At 44.3% G+C, this 15,938-nt stretch overlaps 1 protein-coding gene across 6 annotated transcripts; it reads left to right on the top strand.

Moving 5' to 3' along the window:
- Nucleotides 1-61: 61 nt before the first annotated feature.
- Nucleotides 62-15,737, top strand: TRIM13 (tripartite motif containing 13). 6 transcript variants are annotated; one of them, XM_019491361.2, is made up of 3 exons: nt 62-257; nt 3,593-3,658; nt 14,505-15,737. In XM_019491361.2, exons 1-3 carry the CDS (start codon nt 231-233, stop codon nt 15,735-15,737), a joined length of 1,326 nt encoding a protein of 441 aa, XP_019346906.1. In that variant the 5' UTR covers nt 62-230. The 6 variants fall into 6 exon arrangements, with proteins under 6 accessions (XP_019346906.1, XP_006268390.2, XP_019346907.1 ...); XM_006268328.4 differs by lacking the exons at nt 62-257; nt 3,593-3,658 and adding an exon at nt 10,672-10,774; XM_019491362.2 differs by lacking the exons at nt 62-257; nt 3,593-3,658 and adding an exon at nt 10,792-11,086.
- The last annotated feature ends 201 nt before the right edge of the window (nt 15,738-15,938 follow it).

Below are 15,938 nucleotides of genomic sequence, written 5' to 3' on the forward strand. Positions count from 1 at the left end.
TCCACACAGAATACCTTGGAGGAGTGGTATGGTGTTCTTATGTATACTGCTCCTACTCATTCTCTCCCTCACGTGTTTTGTTGAAGCACCACACAACCATTTGGGAAAAATAGTGGTGCTGACCCTTTTGCAAAGCAATATCCTGGTGTCAAGGTGGGAGTGCTGATGTAGAGAAGTAAATATACCTTGGAATCCTTAAAACTCCAGCTCCTGAAAAACAGCAAAGTAAAATGTTGGTCAAGAGGAAGCAGAAATTGGTAAGGAAATAATTTATATGCTTGTGGGTTTTTTTGGGGGGGAGGGTGTTTTGCTTCTTTTGGAATGACAATGAAGTAACAATAATACAGTAACATATAAATATTTTTTGTGATGTTACAGCATGTTAGTTTATATACAGTTGATATTTTGCCACTGAAAGTATCGCAAGATTGCTAAAATGCAAAGAAAAGAAAAGCCACCCTCTGGAAAAAAAAATAATTCAGCTTCCAGATATGTTGGTTAATGGTCAGTGGTTGGCAAAGGAAGAGTTCATTCATCCTCTGTTTTCTGGGTGAAGGAGCGTGCCTTTCTTTATCAGCTGGTCATAGTTTTTAGGCCTCACCCATACTGGGAACTGAACGATGTCCTACAAGTTTAAACTTGTTTGTCAAACAGAATTTTAACATTATTTTCCTGAGTAGGGGCACCAGAGATATTTTTGTCTGTGAACTAAGGTTTAACCATGGAATAGCACTGTGCTATCAATCCTACTGTACTTCAAAGATTATAGTATTTTGAGTGCCACTAAAAGAAGGCTGTCCTACTGAGTTATTCTGTTCTGTAACACAGAGCTTAAATCTCAAAACAACCAGCTCACATCGAACCAACAGACTGGAGCCATGGCAAGGAACAGATGGGTTTTAATGAGATATACTTGAATTCATAGTTGAATAGGGGAGAGCTGCATACTAACTGGTTCTAGAGTCTGTAGCAAAGCATGATTAATAATTCCATTTTCAGAAATACAGTTCCTGTTCATGCTAGTTCTGAAGATTGTGCCTGAACCTTGCTAGCAGCAATTGCATGGACTTGATTTTCCACTAGTGTGCACCGTTAGTGAAAACTGGCTATTAAAATACTATTATATAGATTTAGTAACATTGTCATCCATTTTGCACAAAGGTAGATGACTATGTGAAGTGAAAGACACAGGAAAAACAACACTGAAAGTAGGCCTTTCACTTACTTCAGTGGTCATTGCATTAGGCCTATGGTTTTGAAATCTGCATAGAAAATCAGTTGAAAAATCAGGCTGTGCTTTTATTTTAGAAATCTTGTTTTAGCTGTACTCCCGTGAGAATTAATGTTCCCAAAGATGTCTGGTATTTTACATAGTTAATTTGACTTCTGCCAGATTATATTAGAAATTATATGTAAACATTAATTTTTTTGTTCCTGGTTTTACTGTTTGTTTTGGAAACCACTTCTCCTGTCTTGTTTCCTTGGTGTGGGAAAAATGAACTGTTGATGTCCTTTAATTAGCTGAAACAATAAAAGCTATTGCCCACTGCCCTGGGCCAGGTGAATTCAAGAAGGGTTTGCCTGAAGACTAACAGAAATGTCAGGAGGCAGAGCACTGATTTGTTTCAGCTGTGTTTGCTGTGTGGGTGTCAGAGACCAAGAGCAACTAGAATGCCAAAAGAAAGCTAGCAAGCAGGAGAAGTGGTGCACAGCCCTGGGAATAAGTCAAGAGATGCAGCTTCTTTTGGACAGAGAACTGGCAGGAAAGGGAAACTTGGGTTTCTAAACAAGGAAACTGCCTCTAGTTGTTTGCTTCTGCTGTGTGTACAGAAACTTTGTTATACATGCTTTGTAAATAAAAAGATTACACCAAAGAAAGACCTGAGTCTGTCATCAAGTTTTGCTTCTAACAGAAACAATCTGGCAAGGCCCTGAATACCCGTTAACTGCTTGGTCCAAAGGTTAACAATATAGAAAATAAGATAACATTATATTACTATTTAAAATTCTATACAAATACTAAAGTAGTTTCAATTTCAGACCCGGAAAACTGCAGCTAGCAATTTGAGTTGCTGATAATTGATATTTCCATCTTAAATGGAAAGTTTTCCCACAATTCACATTGGAAAAAGCAGCTTTTACAGAATGATAATGAGAAATTACTTCTTTTATGCACTTTCCCTCTTTTAAAAAGTAGCTGTTTTGGGGAATTTAACGTAATTCAGATGTATGTATTAAAAATATACTTCTAAATACAGAAATATGTATTTAGATAAATTAATACCTGTTAAAGTGTTAGATATGCAGAATCACTCATCATGATTTTTAACATGGTTGTCTCTTCATTTACTTGCTTTTGTGGTACCAGTGGATTTATTTTCATATTTAGCATCTTATGGCATGATTATAAAGTGGCTCAGATTATATCCCACTAACTAAGCATAGAGAGGACACTTTCTGTACAAAAGAGGGAGACTCAGGTTTGTTCAATGGGCATTGTTTCATCCCCTCCTTCTCTGGACTGCATACAGGCTTCTTGTTTAAACCAGGGATGCAAGCAAAATAAGGGCAGACTGGAGGTAGGGGATGAATCCCCAGTGGAGAAATTCCAGATAATGCAACCCTAGGAAGATAATGCAGCTGTAGGAAGCACACTATTTTTTGTTGAAGCTTTATCCAATGCATCCTGGAAGTGGCCTTGACTAAGGCAAGTCTCTGGTAAGCCAGTTTCAATTAAAATGTGCTGCCAGGGTGCCAGAAATAAGTCTGAAAAGTTTGGGGCTCTGCCTGGTTTGCACTAGTTCCCTGTAGATCACTATGTTGCAGGGGTGTAGGTTGTAGCCGTGTTGGTCTAAGGACATAGGCAGACAAGGTTCCTTGGGTGAATCTAATATCTTTTATTAGACCAACCCAATCTGCCAGACAACTGACTCCCCGGCCCAGCCTCTGGCTTCTTTACTTTTCATTCCATCCAGAGAGAGCACGCACCAACTGCTGAAACTTCCTTAGCCTGACGAAGGGTTTTTGAACCCAAAAGCTTGTTTAATAACTATTCTCCAACTATTTGGGTTGGTCTAATAAAAGATATCAGATTCACCTAAGGAACCTTGTCTGTAGATCACTATGCATTCCTTATGGGCTGTCAAGGTTTTAGAATTCGTCCTGCTGCAGGCACTCTCACTTTCAACAAAGCCATGACTTCAGTGCCTGATGTTACACTACAGGATGATCTCTGCTGGGGGAGGGGCTTCCCTCTTCTTTCACACCATTCTGTAGGATTTTCTGCAGGAAAGGATGGTTTGGGCCCTCAGTACCAAAATGTTTATTATTATAGTTGGCTTTGGCCATTTCTTGTAACACACATTGAAACAAATGATTGCATGGTAAAAAAATAATCACAGCTACTTGGTTAATTCTTTGCAAATTCTAACATCTGTATTTTGAATTAATGGATAACACTGCCATCCTGCAGCAGATTGAATTGGGACTCCACCCCCCAAAAACCAAGGTTCTCTTGGTTTCCTTTCCTTACTAGATAATTAAATATTGCTACAGACGTGATGACATATAAATACATATTTTCACTCCCCAGGATCTTCCCCAGAAACTTCAACTTTTGGCCACTCGTGATTCAGGAGGACCATCAGATCACTCAGAGGTGAGAACTGCAAGCTCTGTAGAAAGTTTTGATTGAAAAATGTATGTAAGCAATAAAAAGCTGTGAACAGAAACCTAGGTTAGATTGCACAGTGACTTGTTTATCATTAAGTTATCCCAGCTCTATTGCATATTATGTCAATAAACAGAGACATTGGTGATGCGTAGGGGGTGCACACAGGTGCATATGCACCCCCTGAGATTGGCTGCTGCTGGCAGTGCCTGTGGGCGGTTGCCACTCACCACCCCTCTCCCCTCCCCTCCCTGCTGACACTGTTGGTGGCGTTTGCGGGCAGTCACCAATTGCTGCTGGTGGAATTTGCAGGTGGTCACCGACTGATGGTTGGCACTCCCCATCCCTTCCCCTGCCCTGCTGCCGAGGCTGCCTGCGAGAGCTCCCCGCTTGCCGCTGCTACCTGTGGGTGGTCGCTGCGCCCCCCCAGCCTCTGGAGGCACACGTCATTCATGAACATAGGCAGAAGGTAGAGCAGGGTGGCACTTTAGAGACTAACTGGTTCAGAGAGGTTTTGTAGGAAGCAACGTACCTTGTTATCTGACAAAGTAGGTTGTAGCCTATTAAAAATCATACCTTTCAGAATCAATCTCCAAGCTGCCATCCTGCCCTAAACTTTTGCCTGATTTAAGATGGCTAACAACCTTTGGGTGTGCATGTGTGTATATAGAGAGATAAATTAGTAGAATCCATAAATTGTATTATTTACTTGCCAAGAGCATAGCCAGGTCCCAGCTGAGTCTTACCTTGCAATGCTTCCGATACAGACATTCTGCAACTGAGTTGTAAATGATGCTGTGGCTGATATGACCACACTCCCTGTCTGGCACCTATAGCTTTACAGAGGGAAGACCTGGTGGAGGGGCAGAAAGCCATTTGGAGCTTCTGCAGGGCCTTAATAAACAGGAAATGGTGCCACACTCCAAATTGTGTGTGTGTACACGAAGGAGCTGGTCAAGACTAGGGACAGCAGAAGCCAATTAATACCAGCCAAAGGGGCCTTGGGGTATAAAAAGGGATTAATAAATATTTTGCATTGAGATTTGTTTTCCTGATGTAAGTTAATGTGTTTTTCATAATGTATTTTTAGATATGTAGGGAATGTGATCCCCCTGTTGTAAGGAACCTCTGATTAAAGTGTTAATTATGTTAATCAGGGTGCTAAAGGTGGTATGTGGATAAATTCTTGGCTAGCCAAGCCAGGAAGGAAATTTGGTTTAGTTCAACTGGTTATTTATTGAGAAAAACCACAAACATAAATTGTAGAATGACAGCAATAACAAGGAATAAACAGATCAAGGGTAACAAGAGCAATAGGCAACAAGTCAAGTAGGGAAATGTGGAAGCGGGCTACAATAACAATACAGGGGGGTTGGTGTTTTACACTCTTGGTGGGACCAATGAACTGGTACTTGGAGACTTTGCTGGTCACTCCTTTGGTGGGGAGATCCAGAAATCCAAAGGTGAACTGGACACTCAGAATGGAGCCAACACACACAGCAGCACACTATCTCCTAGGCACACACAGGTGCTCATGCTGGCATGGAGGCACAGACACCCCACACCCCCTCACCACTGGGTCTGCTTTGGACCTGGAGTAGTCTCACCACTCTCCCAGAAACCGGGAACTTCACTAGCCAGCACTCAGACGGTGCTGACACATTTCTGTGGTATATTTGTATAACAAATGGAGCATGGCAACTCACTGTCTCACCATTAAACAATCCCATGTGAACGATACCAGTGGGTGGCGAATTGGCTAGAGGGTCGCACCCAGAGAGTCGTAGTGGATGGGTCGGTATTGACCTGGAAGGGTGTGGGCAGTGGAGTCCTGCAGGGCTCGGTCCTAGGACCGATACTCTTCAATGTCTTCATCAGCGACTTGGACGAGGGAGTGAAATGTACTCTGTCCAAGTTTGCAGATGACACAAAACTGTGGGGAGAAGTGGACACGCCGGAGGGTAGGGAACAACTACAAGCAGACCTGGACAGGTTGGACAAATGGGCAGAAAACAACAGAATGCAATTCAACAAGGAGAAATGCAAAGTGCTGCACCTAGGGAGGAAGAATGTCCAGCATACCTATTGCCTAGGAAATGACCTGCTTGATGGAATGGAAGCGGAAAGGGATCTTGGAGTCCTAGTGGACTCCAAGATGAACATGAGTCGCCAGTGTGACAAAGCCATCAGAAAAACTAATGGCACTCTATCGTGCATCAGCAGATGCATGGTGAACAGATCCAAGGAGGTAATACTTCCCCTCTATTGGGCGCTGGTCAGACCGCAGTTGGAATACTGCATTCAATTTTGGGCGGCACACTTCAAGAGAGATGTGGATAACCTGGAGAGGGTCCAGAGAAGGGCCACTCGTATGGTTAAGGGCTTGCAGGCCAAGCCCTATGAGGAGAGACTGGGGCACCTGGACCTCTTCAGCCTCCGCAAGAGAAGGTTGAGAGGCAACCTTGTGGCTGCCTATAAGTTCATCACGGGGGCACAGAAGGGAATTGGTGAGGTTTCATTCACCAAGGTGCCCCCAGGGGTTACAAGAAATAATGGCCACAAGCTAGCAGAGAGCAGATTTAGACTGGACATTAGGAAGAACTTCTTCACAGTTCGAGTGGCCAAGGTCTGGAATGGGATCCCAAGGAAGGTGGTGCTCTCCCCTACCCTGGGGGTCTTCAAGAGGAGGTTAGATAGGCATTTAGCTGGGGTCATCTAGACCCAGCACTCTTTCCTGCCTATGCAGGGGCTCGGACTCGATCTATTGAGGTCCATTCCGACCCTAGCATCTATGAATCTATGATACCTGCCAATCACTCAACTTGCAACAATCTTTGGCTCATGTCTCACTTTTACCTCAGGCATGTCACTCCATTCACCTGTCAGTCACTCTGTTTTTTCTCACCGCAACGTGGGGAACAAATAGGCATGCTCTCTTAACAAAAGTAGAATGTGGGGTTGAAAGTTGACTCTTTCCAGGCTTGTCCAAGCCTTGTTTCCACTACTCATGCTCAACAGGGCATTTAAAAATAAAAAATGACATCTGGGGTCTACACCTCCTCATCCTGAAAAAGCAAGTGTAAAACTAAGGTGCATCTTCTACACCAAAGCATTGTAATGAAAAATAGTTGAAATCATTATAATTAGAATTTGGCCAAAATTCAATCAACTTTATGTTAACGAGTCTTTTTTTATGTTTTTATCCTTTTTGAAGGGATGCATGTTATACATTGGTTTATATTATGCATGGAACATATGGTTATGAACAAGGAAATCAGCTGTTTGATCAACTGTATAGGTGGGAGAGATGTTGGACAAGCTTTTGGGCACAAAATGCCCTGAGCTTGAAAACTTTTTCACCATATCTCAAAGTAACACAGTGGTTCCAATAAAAAGATATAATAACAAACCTCTGCCTCATACATTATTTCCTGGACAATTATGGCTACAACAACACTCCAACATTTACTTTGGAAGCAGAGTTAAGATGATGCTTAGTGCTTTAAAAAATGCTACTCCTATAAAAGAACAAGAACAAAATGGGATAGAAAAAACAGATAGCTTTGCTTGATAGAAATAAAAATGGAGTTCAACTTCACACTTGTCCTTCACACTTCTCTGAGATTAGTTTTGGCTGGGAATAACCCCATGAATCGAATGAATGAAGTGACTGCAGGAAATTAATGAAGACAACATAAGAAACTGAATATACTAATTTTAGTATTGAATTTGATGCAGGGTTTCACATAATCTTACTCATAAATAAATGCTTATTGGTTTGGATGTGAGCACTGGGACTAATTGAAGGACCAGAAAGAAAAGGTAATGGCCATCACTTTTCTCTATGTTAACACAACTTTCCAAACATCTAGTTGACAGGCTCCCCTAGGCAGAAGTAGGACTCCATCCTGCTTCTTCTCCAGCTATGGTCAGGGTTTTTAGGGGAAATAAGCAACCTTGTTTTCCTGTAGCTAAGCCCCTAATTGAATCAGCCCTCCAAGGAAGAACACACCCATCACTTTGGAGAGGCATATGGAGAGGCATCTGGCATAATTTTCATTTTAATGAGCCTGGGTCACTAAATGATTCTTATGTGGATGACTCTGAAAGGAGTGCCCAGGAACAGTGAGCAGTTGCATAGCTCAGGAGGATCGCTCCCTGCTTATGTTGCATCAGAAATCAGTGGGTGCATAGAGGGCATCAGCTGCACTCAGTCTTACATGGCAGAATTAAGAAACAGTAGAATTCTATAACTGTGTCCCATCAAAATAAAAATATGCTTGCTGCTCTCATTTCCCTTTTTTGGATGTGTACTTGAATGACTAGATTAGGAACTCTAAAAGCTATAATCATCTCATATTTCTAAGCAGTACACTCAGTCATAACAGTTAAGGGGGTTTCCTTGGTTCTCAGAAAAATAAAACAGAGGGCAAAGGAATATCAAATGGAGACTTGTGTTTCAGATTTAGTTGATATTGACTTGCTTGTTTCCTGGGACTGTGGAAAGGGGTGGTATGTGTGCAGGTTGAGCAAATCTTTACCCTGGAACATCAATGCTTCAGAGGAAACAGTTGGCAAAAACCCTCCCCCCCATTTCCATTTGCAGAGATGTTGCCCTGAAGAGTTAAATTGTATGGGAGATTATAAACATTGTAAACAAATAGAGGTGCTCCCTAACTGGCTTTTGCTGCTTGCATTTTGTGTATGCATTAAAAAACAAAGATCTAGTTGTGCGTACATTCCTCTATCAAGATGCTGAGGAACATCTTACTCTGACTGTGACTTGGTAGATCTTCCAGTGAGGTTGTGAAGAACTTCCTTAAATTAAATGTCTTAAATCTCATTTAATTTAATTCCTCCAGTCCTTGTCTTTTAGTCATGCAAACTAAAGGAATTCAAGGCAGTATTATTCTGCTATCCTCCATTTCAGTGGACCTAAAACAAATTGGCTTATTATAGGCACTGTTGTTTAATCTTAAACTAGATGAGCTGTGTAGGTAGTACTGGTGACATTTGGCAAAAGCCATCAAACAAGACCAAAAGGTTTGAAGCTGCATACTGAATTTGTCCCCATGCTGGTGCAGAGTATGTGGCATGGATGGAGGAGCCAGTGGCTTGTGATTGTCTAGAGCTATAATTCTGGGGTCAGGCTAACTTTGTACTAGTGACTTGGGCTAAGTACAGACATTAAAAAAGTGGGAGGCCAAATGGATTCAATCTTTGCAGGTTAAATAGATTGAACTACATAGATTGAACCAATAAGTAAACTACATAGATTGAATGGATAAGCAAGCTCCCTTGGGTTTGGTTTGGCACTGACTGTGATACTGTTAAGTGTCTGGGGTTTTAACTAATACTTAATAGATAAGTTTTCTTAACTATTGTGTTTGTCCCCCTCCCCCTTAAATAAACCCTGTTACAGTTTGCAACTGGGGAAGTTTTGTTAATTTTGGTGCGCCCAGTTAAAGTTTATTTCCCAAGCTTTTGGGGGGAGGGGCTTGAATCAAAAAGGAAAGTTCAAGGAAAGCTCATGATTTTTTAACTTAGTCCTTGTTACTGTGGTCCAGCACCTGGCAGAAGGGTTCTGTTTCACACAGCGTGTCATGCAAGTGTGGAGCTCATTGCCATCAGAGGTTGTGGAAGCTGACAGTTTAGCCAGGTTCAAAAAGGGATTGGACACATTATTGTAGGAAAGGGGCTCAGTAGCTCTTAAGCGTGGGAGTTAAGGATACAGCCTCTGAATCTAGACCTTAAATGCTGGAGGCTGCAAGTGGGAGAGGAACAGTGGGGAAAAAACCCTGGTTATACCCAGTTCACTCTCCCTTTCAGCATCTACCCACTGCCTCAGTGTGACATGGGATCCTAGCCAAGATGGATCTATGGTTTGACCTGGTAAATGGTAGTGCTTATGTACTACTAGCCAATTGCCGGTCAAGAATGACAGGGGGGAGTGGGCAGAGATGGAGCCCCACACCTCCCTTTCCCCCCTGCCCCATCTGGGCCTGCTCCCCCTTTGCTCCTGCTGCTTGGGGTCTGGGCCCACTCCTCCCCTGTTTGTCAGCCAATTAGAGCACAAATAAAGTGTTATGGACAGTCAGATTAAGGTTTTTATAATATTAGATTTAGAGGAGTGAAGTTTTGGAATGGTTTTCTGGACAGAGCAGTGAGGGTAAAGACCCCAGGTGGCTCCCTGTCAAACTTGACAAGATCTGGGACGCACACTTTGATAGAACAAGGGGATGCCTGGGTCAACAATCAGTTTTTGTGGTATGTGGATTAAAGTTTTGCAAATCCCCATGCTAGAGCTGAGAGATTTTTTTTGTGAGGGAGGTACCTACTAATCCCATGCCTAAATCCTTCTGCTGTAGGAAGGCGTATGTTTTCCCTCATGAATACTAACTGGCTTCTGTTTTCTTTCCACCTTTCTCTGGAGGTTGTCAGCCACAGGCGATTGGGGGTTTCAATGGCGTGTCCCAGTGCTCTAAAGCCCTCTTGGGTCTTGTCTCTTTAGGGTCCTGTTAATTGCTAGATTTGGGTTCAGGAAGACGTTCTCCCCCACGTCAGGCTGGCAAATGCTGTGCAGGACCCTGGCTTCCCTGTGTCACGAGGCACAGCCCTGTACCTCCGAGCCTTAATTTAGTTGAACAAGTTCTCTGTCATCGCAGCCTCCGCGGTGCCCCTCGTCTCTCATGCTGTTTCCCAGGCACACTGAGGCGGGAGAGCAGGAGAGGGCTGCGAGTGGATGATGTTGAGGCCTCTCTGGGTAAATGGTTGCCCCTGAGAGCAGGGGTTTGGGTCCTGCGGCTTCTACCGCCTTGGGAAGGGGCCAGCTCCTCGGGTCCGTCACCCCCACGGCGCTTTCGGAAGCAGAGTCCCTTGGAGACCTCGCAGGCCCCGGGGTGCCGCTGCGGCCGGGAGCGGGGTTCGCCTGCAGCAGCTGGGCCGGGACGTAGCTCCACCCCCCAGTGCCCGGCAAGGGCGGGGCGGCGGCGGAGGAGGGAGGGCTGCTCCTGCTCCTGCTCTCCCGGGTGCAGCAGGCGGCGGCCGCGCTGAGCTGAGCTCCCGCCGCCGGGGCGGGGGGCAGAGCTGGCTCCGGCAGCACAGGTGGGTGCTGGCCGGGGCCTGGCGTGCTGCACGTGTGCGGCCGGGGCTAGGCGAGCTCGCGCCGGCCCCTCCCCTGCTGCCGGTCTCCGCCGCTGGGCCGGGCCGGGCCTGGGGCCCGCGGTGCGCTGGCGGCGGCTGCCCGGTGGCCTCGCTGAGAAGGCGCCGTAGGCGCCGGGCCCTGCCCCGGGACACGTGCCGCGCGCTGCACGGTGCTGGGTGCGGAGGCCCCGGCCAGGCGCCGCTGGCTCCTGGGCTCCCCTTTCCCAGATGCCTTGGCCCCAAGGCCGCGCCGACAGCGGGATCTTCGCTGCTGTGAGTCGATGCTCCGAGGAGCTGGCTTGATCCGCCGGGGGGGAGCCACCTCGAAACCCCTCTGCCCCCTTTCCCCAAAACCTTGGTGTCGCTCGGAACAGCCTCAGGGCCGGCTCCTGTGAGTAAATACAGCTGCATGCAGGGCAGGGAGACATAGTGCACCAGTGGTCCCTTAGAGCTACTATGCCCCTATGCAGGTAAAAGCATTTACAACCAACTCTAATTTCTCAGGTGTTTCTAGCTTCCCAAGAGTGTCCTGTTGTGGTCTTGTATTGCGCATTGGCAATTCTGACCGTAGACTCATCTCTCTTCCTCAAGGGTTGGTCCTACTCTGTTTGACTGGTTTCCATCTGCTTGGACACCGAAAGTGCCAGGGATTCAGGGACAAGGGCCGTGGCTAGTGAGAGGGCCTGTTTTAGGGTGCAAGCAGTGAAGCAACATTTTTTTTTTTTTTTGTTCTTTAAAAGGCCTGTCTGAATGTAGTAAGTTGCCACCAATGAGACTTGCCTCTTGTCTTATTTGGAAAAGCTTGGTTTTGGAGTAAGTGGTGGAAATGTGTGTGATGTGAAGTATTTTGTAATTCTGTATTCCCTTGCTTTTAATTTTGGATAGATGTCGCCTTATCTAGTAGCAGATGCATCACCCTTGACCTAGCTCACAAGTGGTATAGCCAGCCTGTGGGGCACATGACAGACAGGGCAGAGCACAGGGAAGGAAGTGGGAAGCAGCTGATCAGGCAGGGAGCACAGGGCTGGGAGCTGAAAGATCGGGCAGGGGGAGAAGATAGGAGTGGCACACCTGCCACAAGCTGGGTGAACTTGTGACCTCAGATGAAGCTAGAACAGGGGCTGGCAATTGTTTCAGGCAGAGGGCCGCTTACTGAGTTTTGGCAGGCCATTGAGGGCCACATGACAGGCAGCCAGGGGCAGATAAATATTAATTTTCTAACTTTTTTAGGGGCCCCGCAGGCCAGATAGAATGGCCTGGCATACCGCATTTTACCCGCCCCTGAGCTTCAACTTACAGCGTGGAATTAGATCAGTGGTTCTCCGCTGGAGCGTTGTGGTATTTTGGGGTGCCGTCAGCCCCTTCCAAAGATGCCACAACGTGGGTGCTACAAACAGTCAGGCTGGCCTGCTTTTGGTTGATCAGAAAACTCTAATGTAGGTAGAATTGTCCAGCAGCTCCCTAGCTGAGAGTGACTGTTGGAAGTGAAGGCAGTACAGCATCGATTCTCAACCAGTGGTGCTGCCAAATTCAAAAAGGTTGTGGAGAGGTTGTGGATTTCTAGATGTTTAATTTTTCTGCATTTTAGCAGAGCAGATGGGGGGGGCTTCATGCTCAGTGAAATATGGAGGTTAGGGAGGGGTAGTCAAAATACTCTGCATCTCATTCTGCTGCTTTGGCATCAGAAATTGTCAGAAAAGGGAATGGAAGAGAAGCAACGCTCTGGCTCCTGGAAGGAGGAGTGAGTGATGTTTCAAATTAACTTACTAGCAGAAGACTCACAGAAAATGGAGTCCCTGTGTGGGATCCAGGGACAACATTCTGAGGAGGCTTTAACTAACTGAGAATAGACTTCTTCCTGGGGTTTTGCCCCAGACTTTGCTATCCTGCCTCAGCTCAAAAGGTTTAGTTCTCTGTCTGAGGAGAAACCTAGTAATTTTCTTATCCATGATCCTGACCTAAAGTGAAGAGGGGCATTTTGCCTGAAAGCCTATTTAACATTCTTCTAACTATACAGTTGGTCCAATAAAGGGTGTCACCAAAAAATCTCCTTGCTTTTTGCATGATTGTAAGAAGCCTGTATTAGAAAACTGTCTGTTACATATGTCTAGCACATGGCCCAGTGAGCTGGATTTCTAACTGAGGCCTCTGTGCGCTAATACAATACAAATAAGTTATCCCAAGAACAGCATGATACATCCTGATGATTCCTCAGGTTCCACTAAAAAAATTACAGTAATTAAGTTGAATGTTGAGAGACTGGATCTGAAAATACAGGACATGTATTTGTCTGTACATACTTTGTCTCTATGAGCAGGAGAGGGTAGCTTTTTTTTTTTTTTTTTAATTGCTGTGATTTTTCAGGGATCATCTGTAAGTTGTTCTTTGAAATATTTCAGCTGTGCACTGAATATCCCAACAGGAAGGTGAAGGGCATTCACTCGGTTACTGAATACTATGTGAAGGTGTGGAAGAGAATAAGGTTAAACAAATACTGAATGGCCTTTGTTCTTGTGTGTGGGGAGGAAATGCTGATGCGTCACTTTTTCTAGTCCCCTTCATTGCTTTCCCACCTCTTTACCAAGTAGTGTTACATTTTGAATGGAAATGCTGTTGGATTTGGTGAAGAAAAATATGATAGCTTCTGACTGAATCTTAGTGTGTGTGGTCTTTCCCATGCTAATCTGATGTATTTTGTGAAATTCCAACCTATGGATGGTGCATCAGTGCAGTGACGAGGCTTAAGTCTTGAAATATTAGTACTGTAATAATTTTCAACTGATAGCAAAGATCATTGCTGGATTTGTCTAACATTCCTTGGCATAAATAATTAATTGTTATTCTAAGACTGTAAAAGTGGTTTTGTCTTAACACTAGGCAGTTTTTTATGTTTGCCATCTGGTGGTCTGGTACCAGAACACACAACTACTTTATAGCCATATAGCCGTATAGACTGGTTGTGTATACACACCTAGCTGAGATGCCACTGTAAAGGGATTTAAAAAAGCGCATTCTTTCTCATTAAACCAGGCGAGTTACACTGAGGATTGGTCTTTACAAGGGGTTCCCAAACTGTGGTACCTGTACCGCTGGGGGTATGCAAGACACATCTGCAGGGTATGTTGGAGAAATTGTGTAATAGTGATTTAATTTTAATTTTCAATAATCAGTGGTGATTTCAGTTTTCAATAATCAGCATTTAAGGGGTTAAAATATAAAATGTGTGCTGATAGGGGTACACTGGCAGCTGGTAAATTTGGAAGGGGTATGCAGTAAGAGAAACTTTGAGAACCTCTGGTCTATATCACTACTCTCTTTTCCCCCCCTCCCCCAACAAAACTATATTGGTTGAAAATAACTGTTAGCTCTGCTGGGTGAACCTCTTATGTGAAATGCATCAATGCTGGCAGAAAAGGACTTTGTTGTTCAGCTTGTATCATTTAGGAGGGTATTATAAGTAAGCTGTTAATAAAAACCCTTTTGACGTGCAACATATCTCCACTAGGGGGCTCTGCCAACAAAACTAATAGCTGCAGGGCCCCTATAATGTAGATAAGCCCATTGCTTGTCTGGAGTGGAAATAGCTCTTGTATAGGTTGCTGAAATCTTTCACATTTGAGGGTTTTTTTGTTGAGGGGAGATGGGAATGTATTTGGGAAAGTAGTTTTAATACCTGTTTTTCTCTTCATAGGATATGATGGAGCTCCTAGAGGAAGATCTGACCTGTCCCATTTGCTGTAGCTTGTTTGATGATCCTCGGGTTCTACCCTGTTCACACAACTTCTGCAAGAAGTGTTTGGAAGGGATATTAGAGGGGAATGTCCGGAACGTGCTTTGGAGACCATCTCTTTTCAAGTGCCCTACCTGTCGGAAGGAGACACCTGTCACAGGAGTCAACAGTTTGCAAGTCAACTATTCCCTAAAAGGCATTGTGGAGAAGTATAACAAAATCAAGGTAACTCCTAAAATGCCTGTGTGTAAGGTGCACAGTGGGCAACCCCTCAACATTTTTTGCCGGACAGACATGCAGCTGATTTGTGGGGTCTGTGCTACTCGAGGTGATCACACAAAGCATGTGTTTTGTTCTATTGAAGAAGCGTATTCTCAGGAGAAGCGTGCATTTGAAACCCTTTTTCAGGGCTTTGAAACATGGCGTTGTGGAGATGCACTTTCCCGGCTGGACACTTTAGAAACAAGCAAGAGGAAAGCTCTGCAAATGCTGACAAGGGATTCGGACAGAGTGAAAGAGTTCTTTGAGAAGCTGCAGCACACGCTGGAGCAGAAAAGAAATGAGATTCTGTCTGACTTTGAGACCATGAAGCTTGCTGTGATGCAGGCCTACGACCCAGAAATCAATAAACTGAACACCATTCTGCAAGAACAGCGAATGGTTTTTAACATTGCAGAGGCCTTTAAGGATGTATCTGAGCCCATTATATTTTTGCAGCAGATGCAGGAGTTTAGGGAGAAAATTAAAGTGATTAAAGAAACCCCTCTGCCTTGTTGTAATGTACACATCAGCCATACCATGAAGGCCTTTGATACCAGCCAGTGGAATGGTGTGAAACTAGAAGATGTGGACAAACTTTCTTTGCCTCAGGAAAACAGCATGCTTAATTTCAAGATTCATTCTATGTTTTCACGTAAACTTATAGTATCTTTCCTGATTTTCTTGCTTATCATAGCAGTTATCAGAATGCCCTTTTTGGAGTCTGTTGTTGACAACATCCAGTACTGGAAGACTCGACTCTTTACAATTGGCTCATACTATTTGGCAGATACTGTGGAGATAGCAGACCATGCAGTCTTTTACTGGGAACAAATGACAGATGGAGCTTCACTCCTAAGAGAAAAGTGTAAAAGTTATACACTAGTAGTGCTGGATAATGTTGCACAATTTGTGTGCAAATATAAACTATTATGAAGTCCACTGCCAAAGTCCAACATTCACATTCCCAAGAAGTAACAACTATGGTGCAAAAAAATTAATCATGTATAATTACATTTTTTTTAAGCCCTAACTGCTGATGGAAGTGTTTGAGATTTTGAAATGTGTCTGAAGAGACTAATACTGTTCCTGTGGTTTGAGCACAGATAGGCTGGAAAGGGAACCTGAACTTTGAGG

The sequence above is a fragment of the Alligator mississippiensis genome, chromosome 1 (genome assembly GCF_030867095.1).
Source record: "Alligator mississippiensis isolate rAllMis1 chromosome 1, rAllMis1, whole genome shotgun sequence".
Classification (NCBI taxonomy): domain Eukaryota; kingdom Metazoa; phylum Chordata; order Crocodylia; family Alligatoridae; genus Alligator; species Alligator mississippiensis.

What these genes read in the sequence shown, in the direction of transcription:
- TRIM13 (XM_019491361.2), top strand. Translation starts at nt 231, where the DNA reads ATGTTGGTCAAGAGGAAGCAGAAATTG. An exon ending in TCAAGAGGAAGCAGAAATTG is followed by an intron (nt 258 to 3,592) that starts GTAAGGAAATAA and finishes TTCACTCCCCAG; the next exon opens with GATCTTCCCCAGAAACTTCA. An exon ending in GACCATCAGATCACTCAGAG is followed by an intron (nt 3,659 to 14,504) that starts GTGAGAACTGCA and finishes TTCTCTTCATAG; the next exon opens with GATATGATGGAGCTCCTAGA.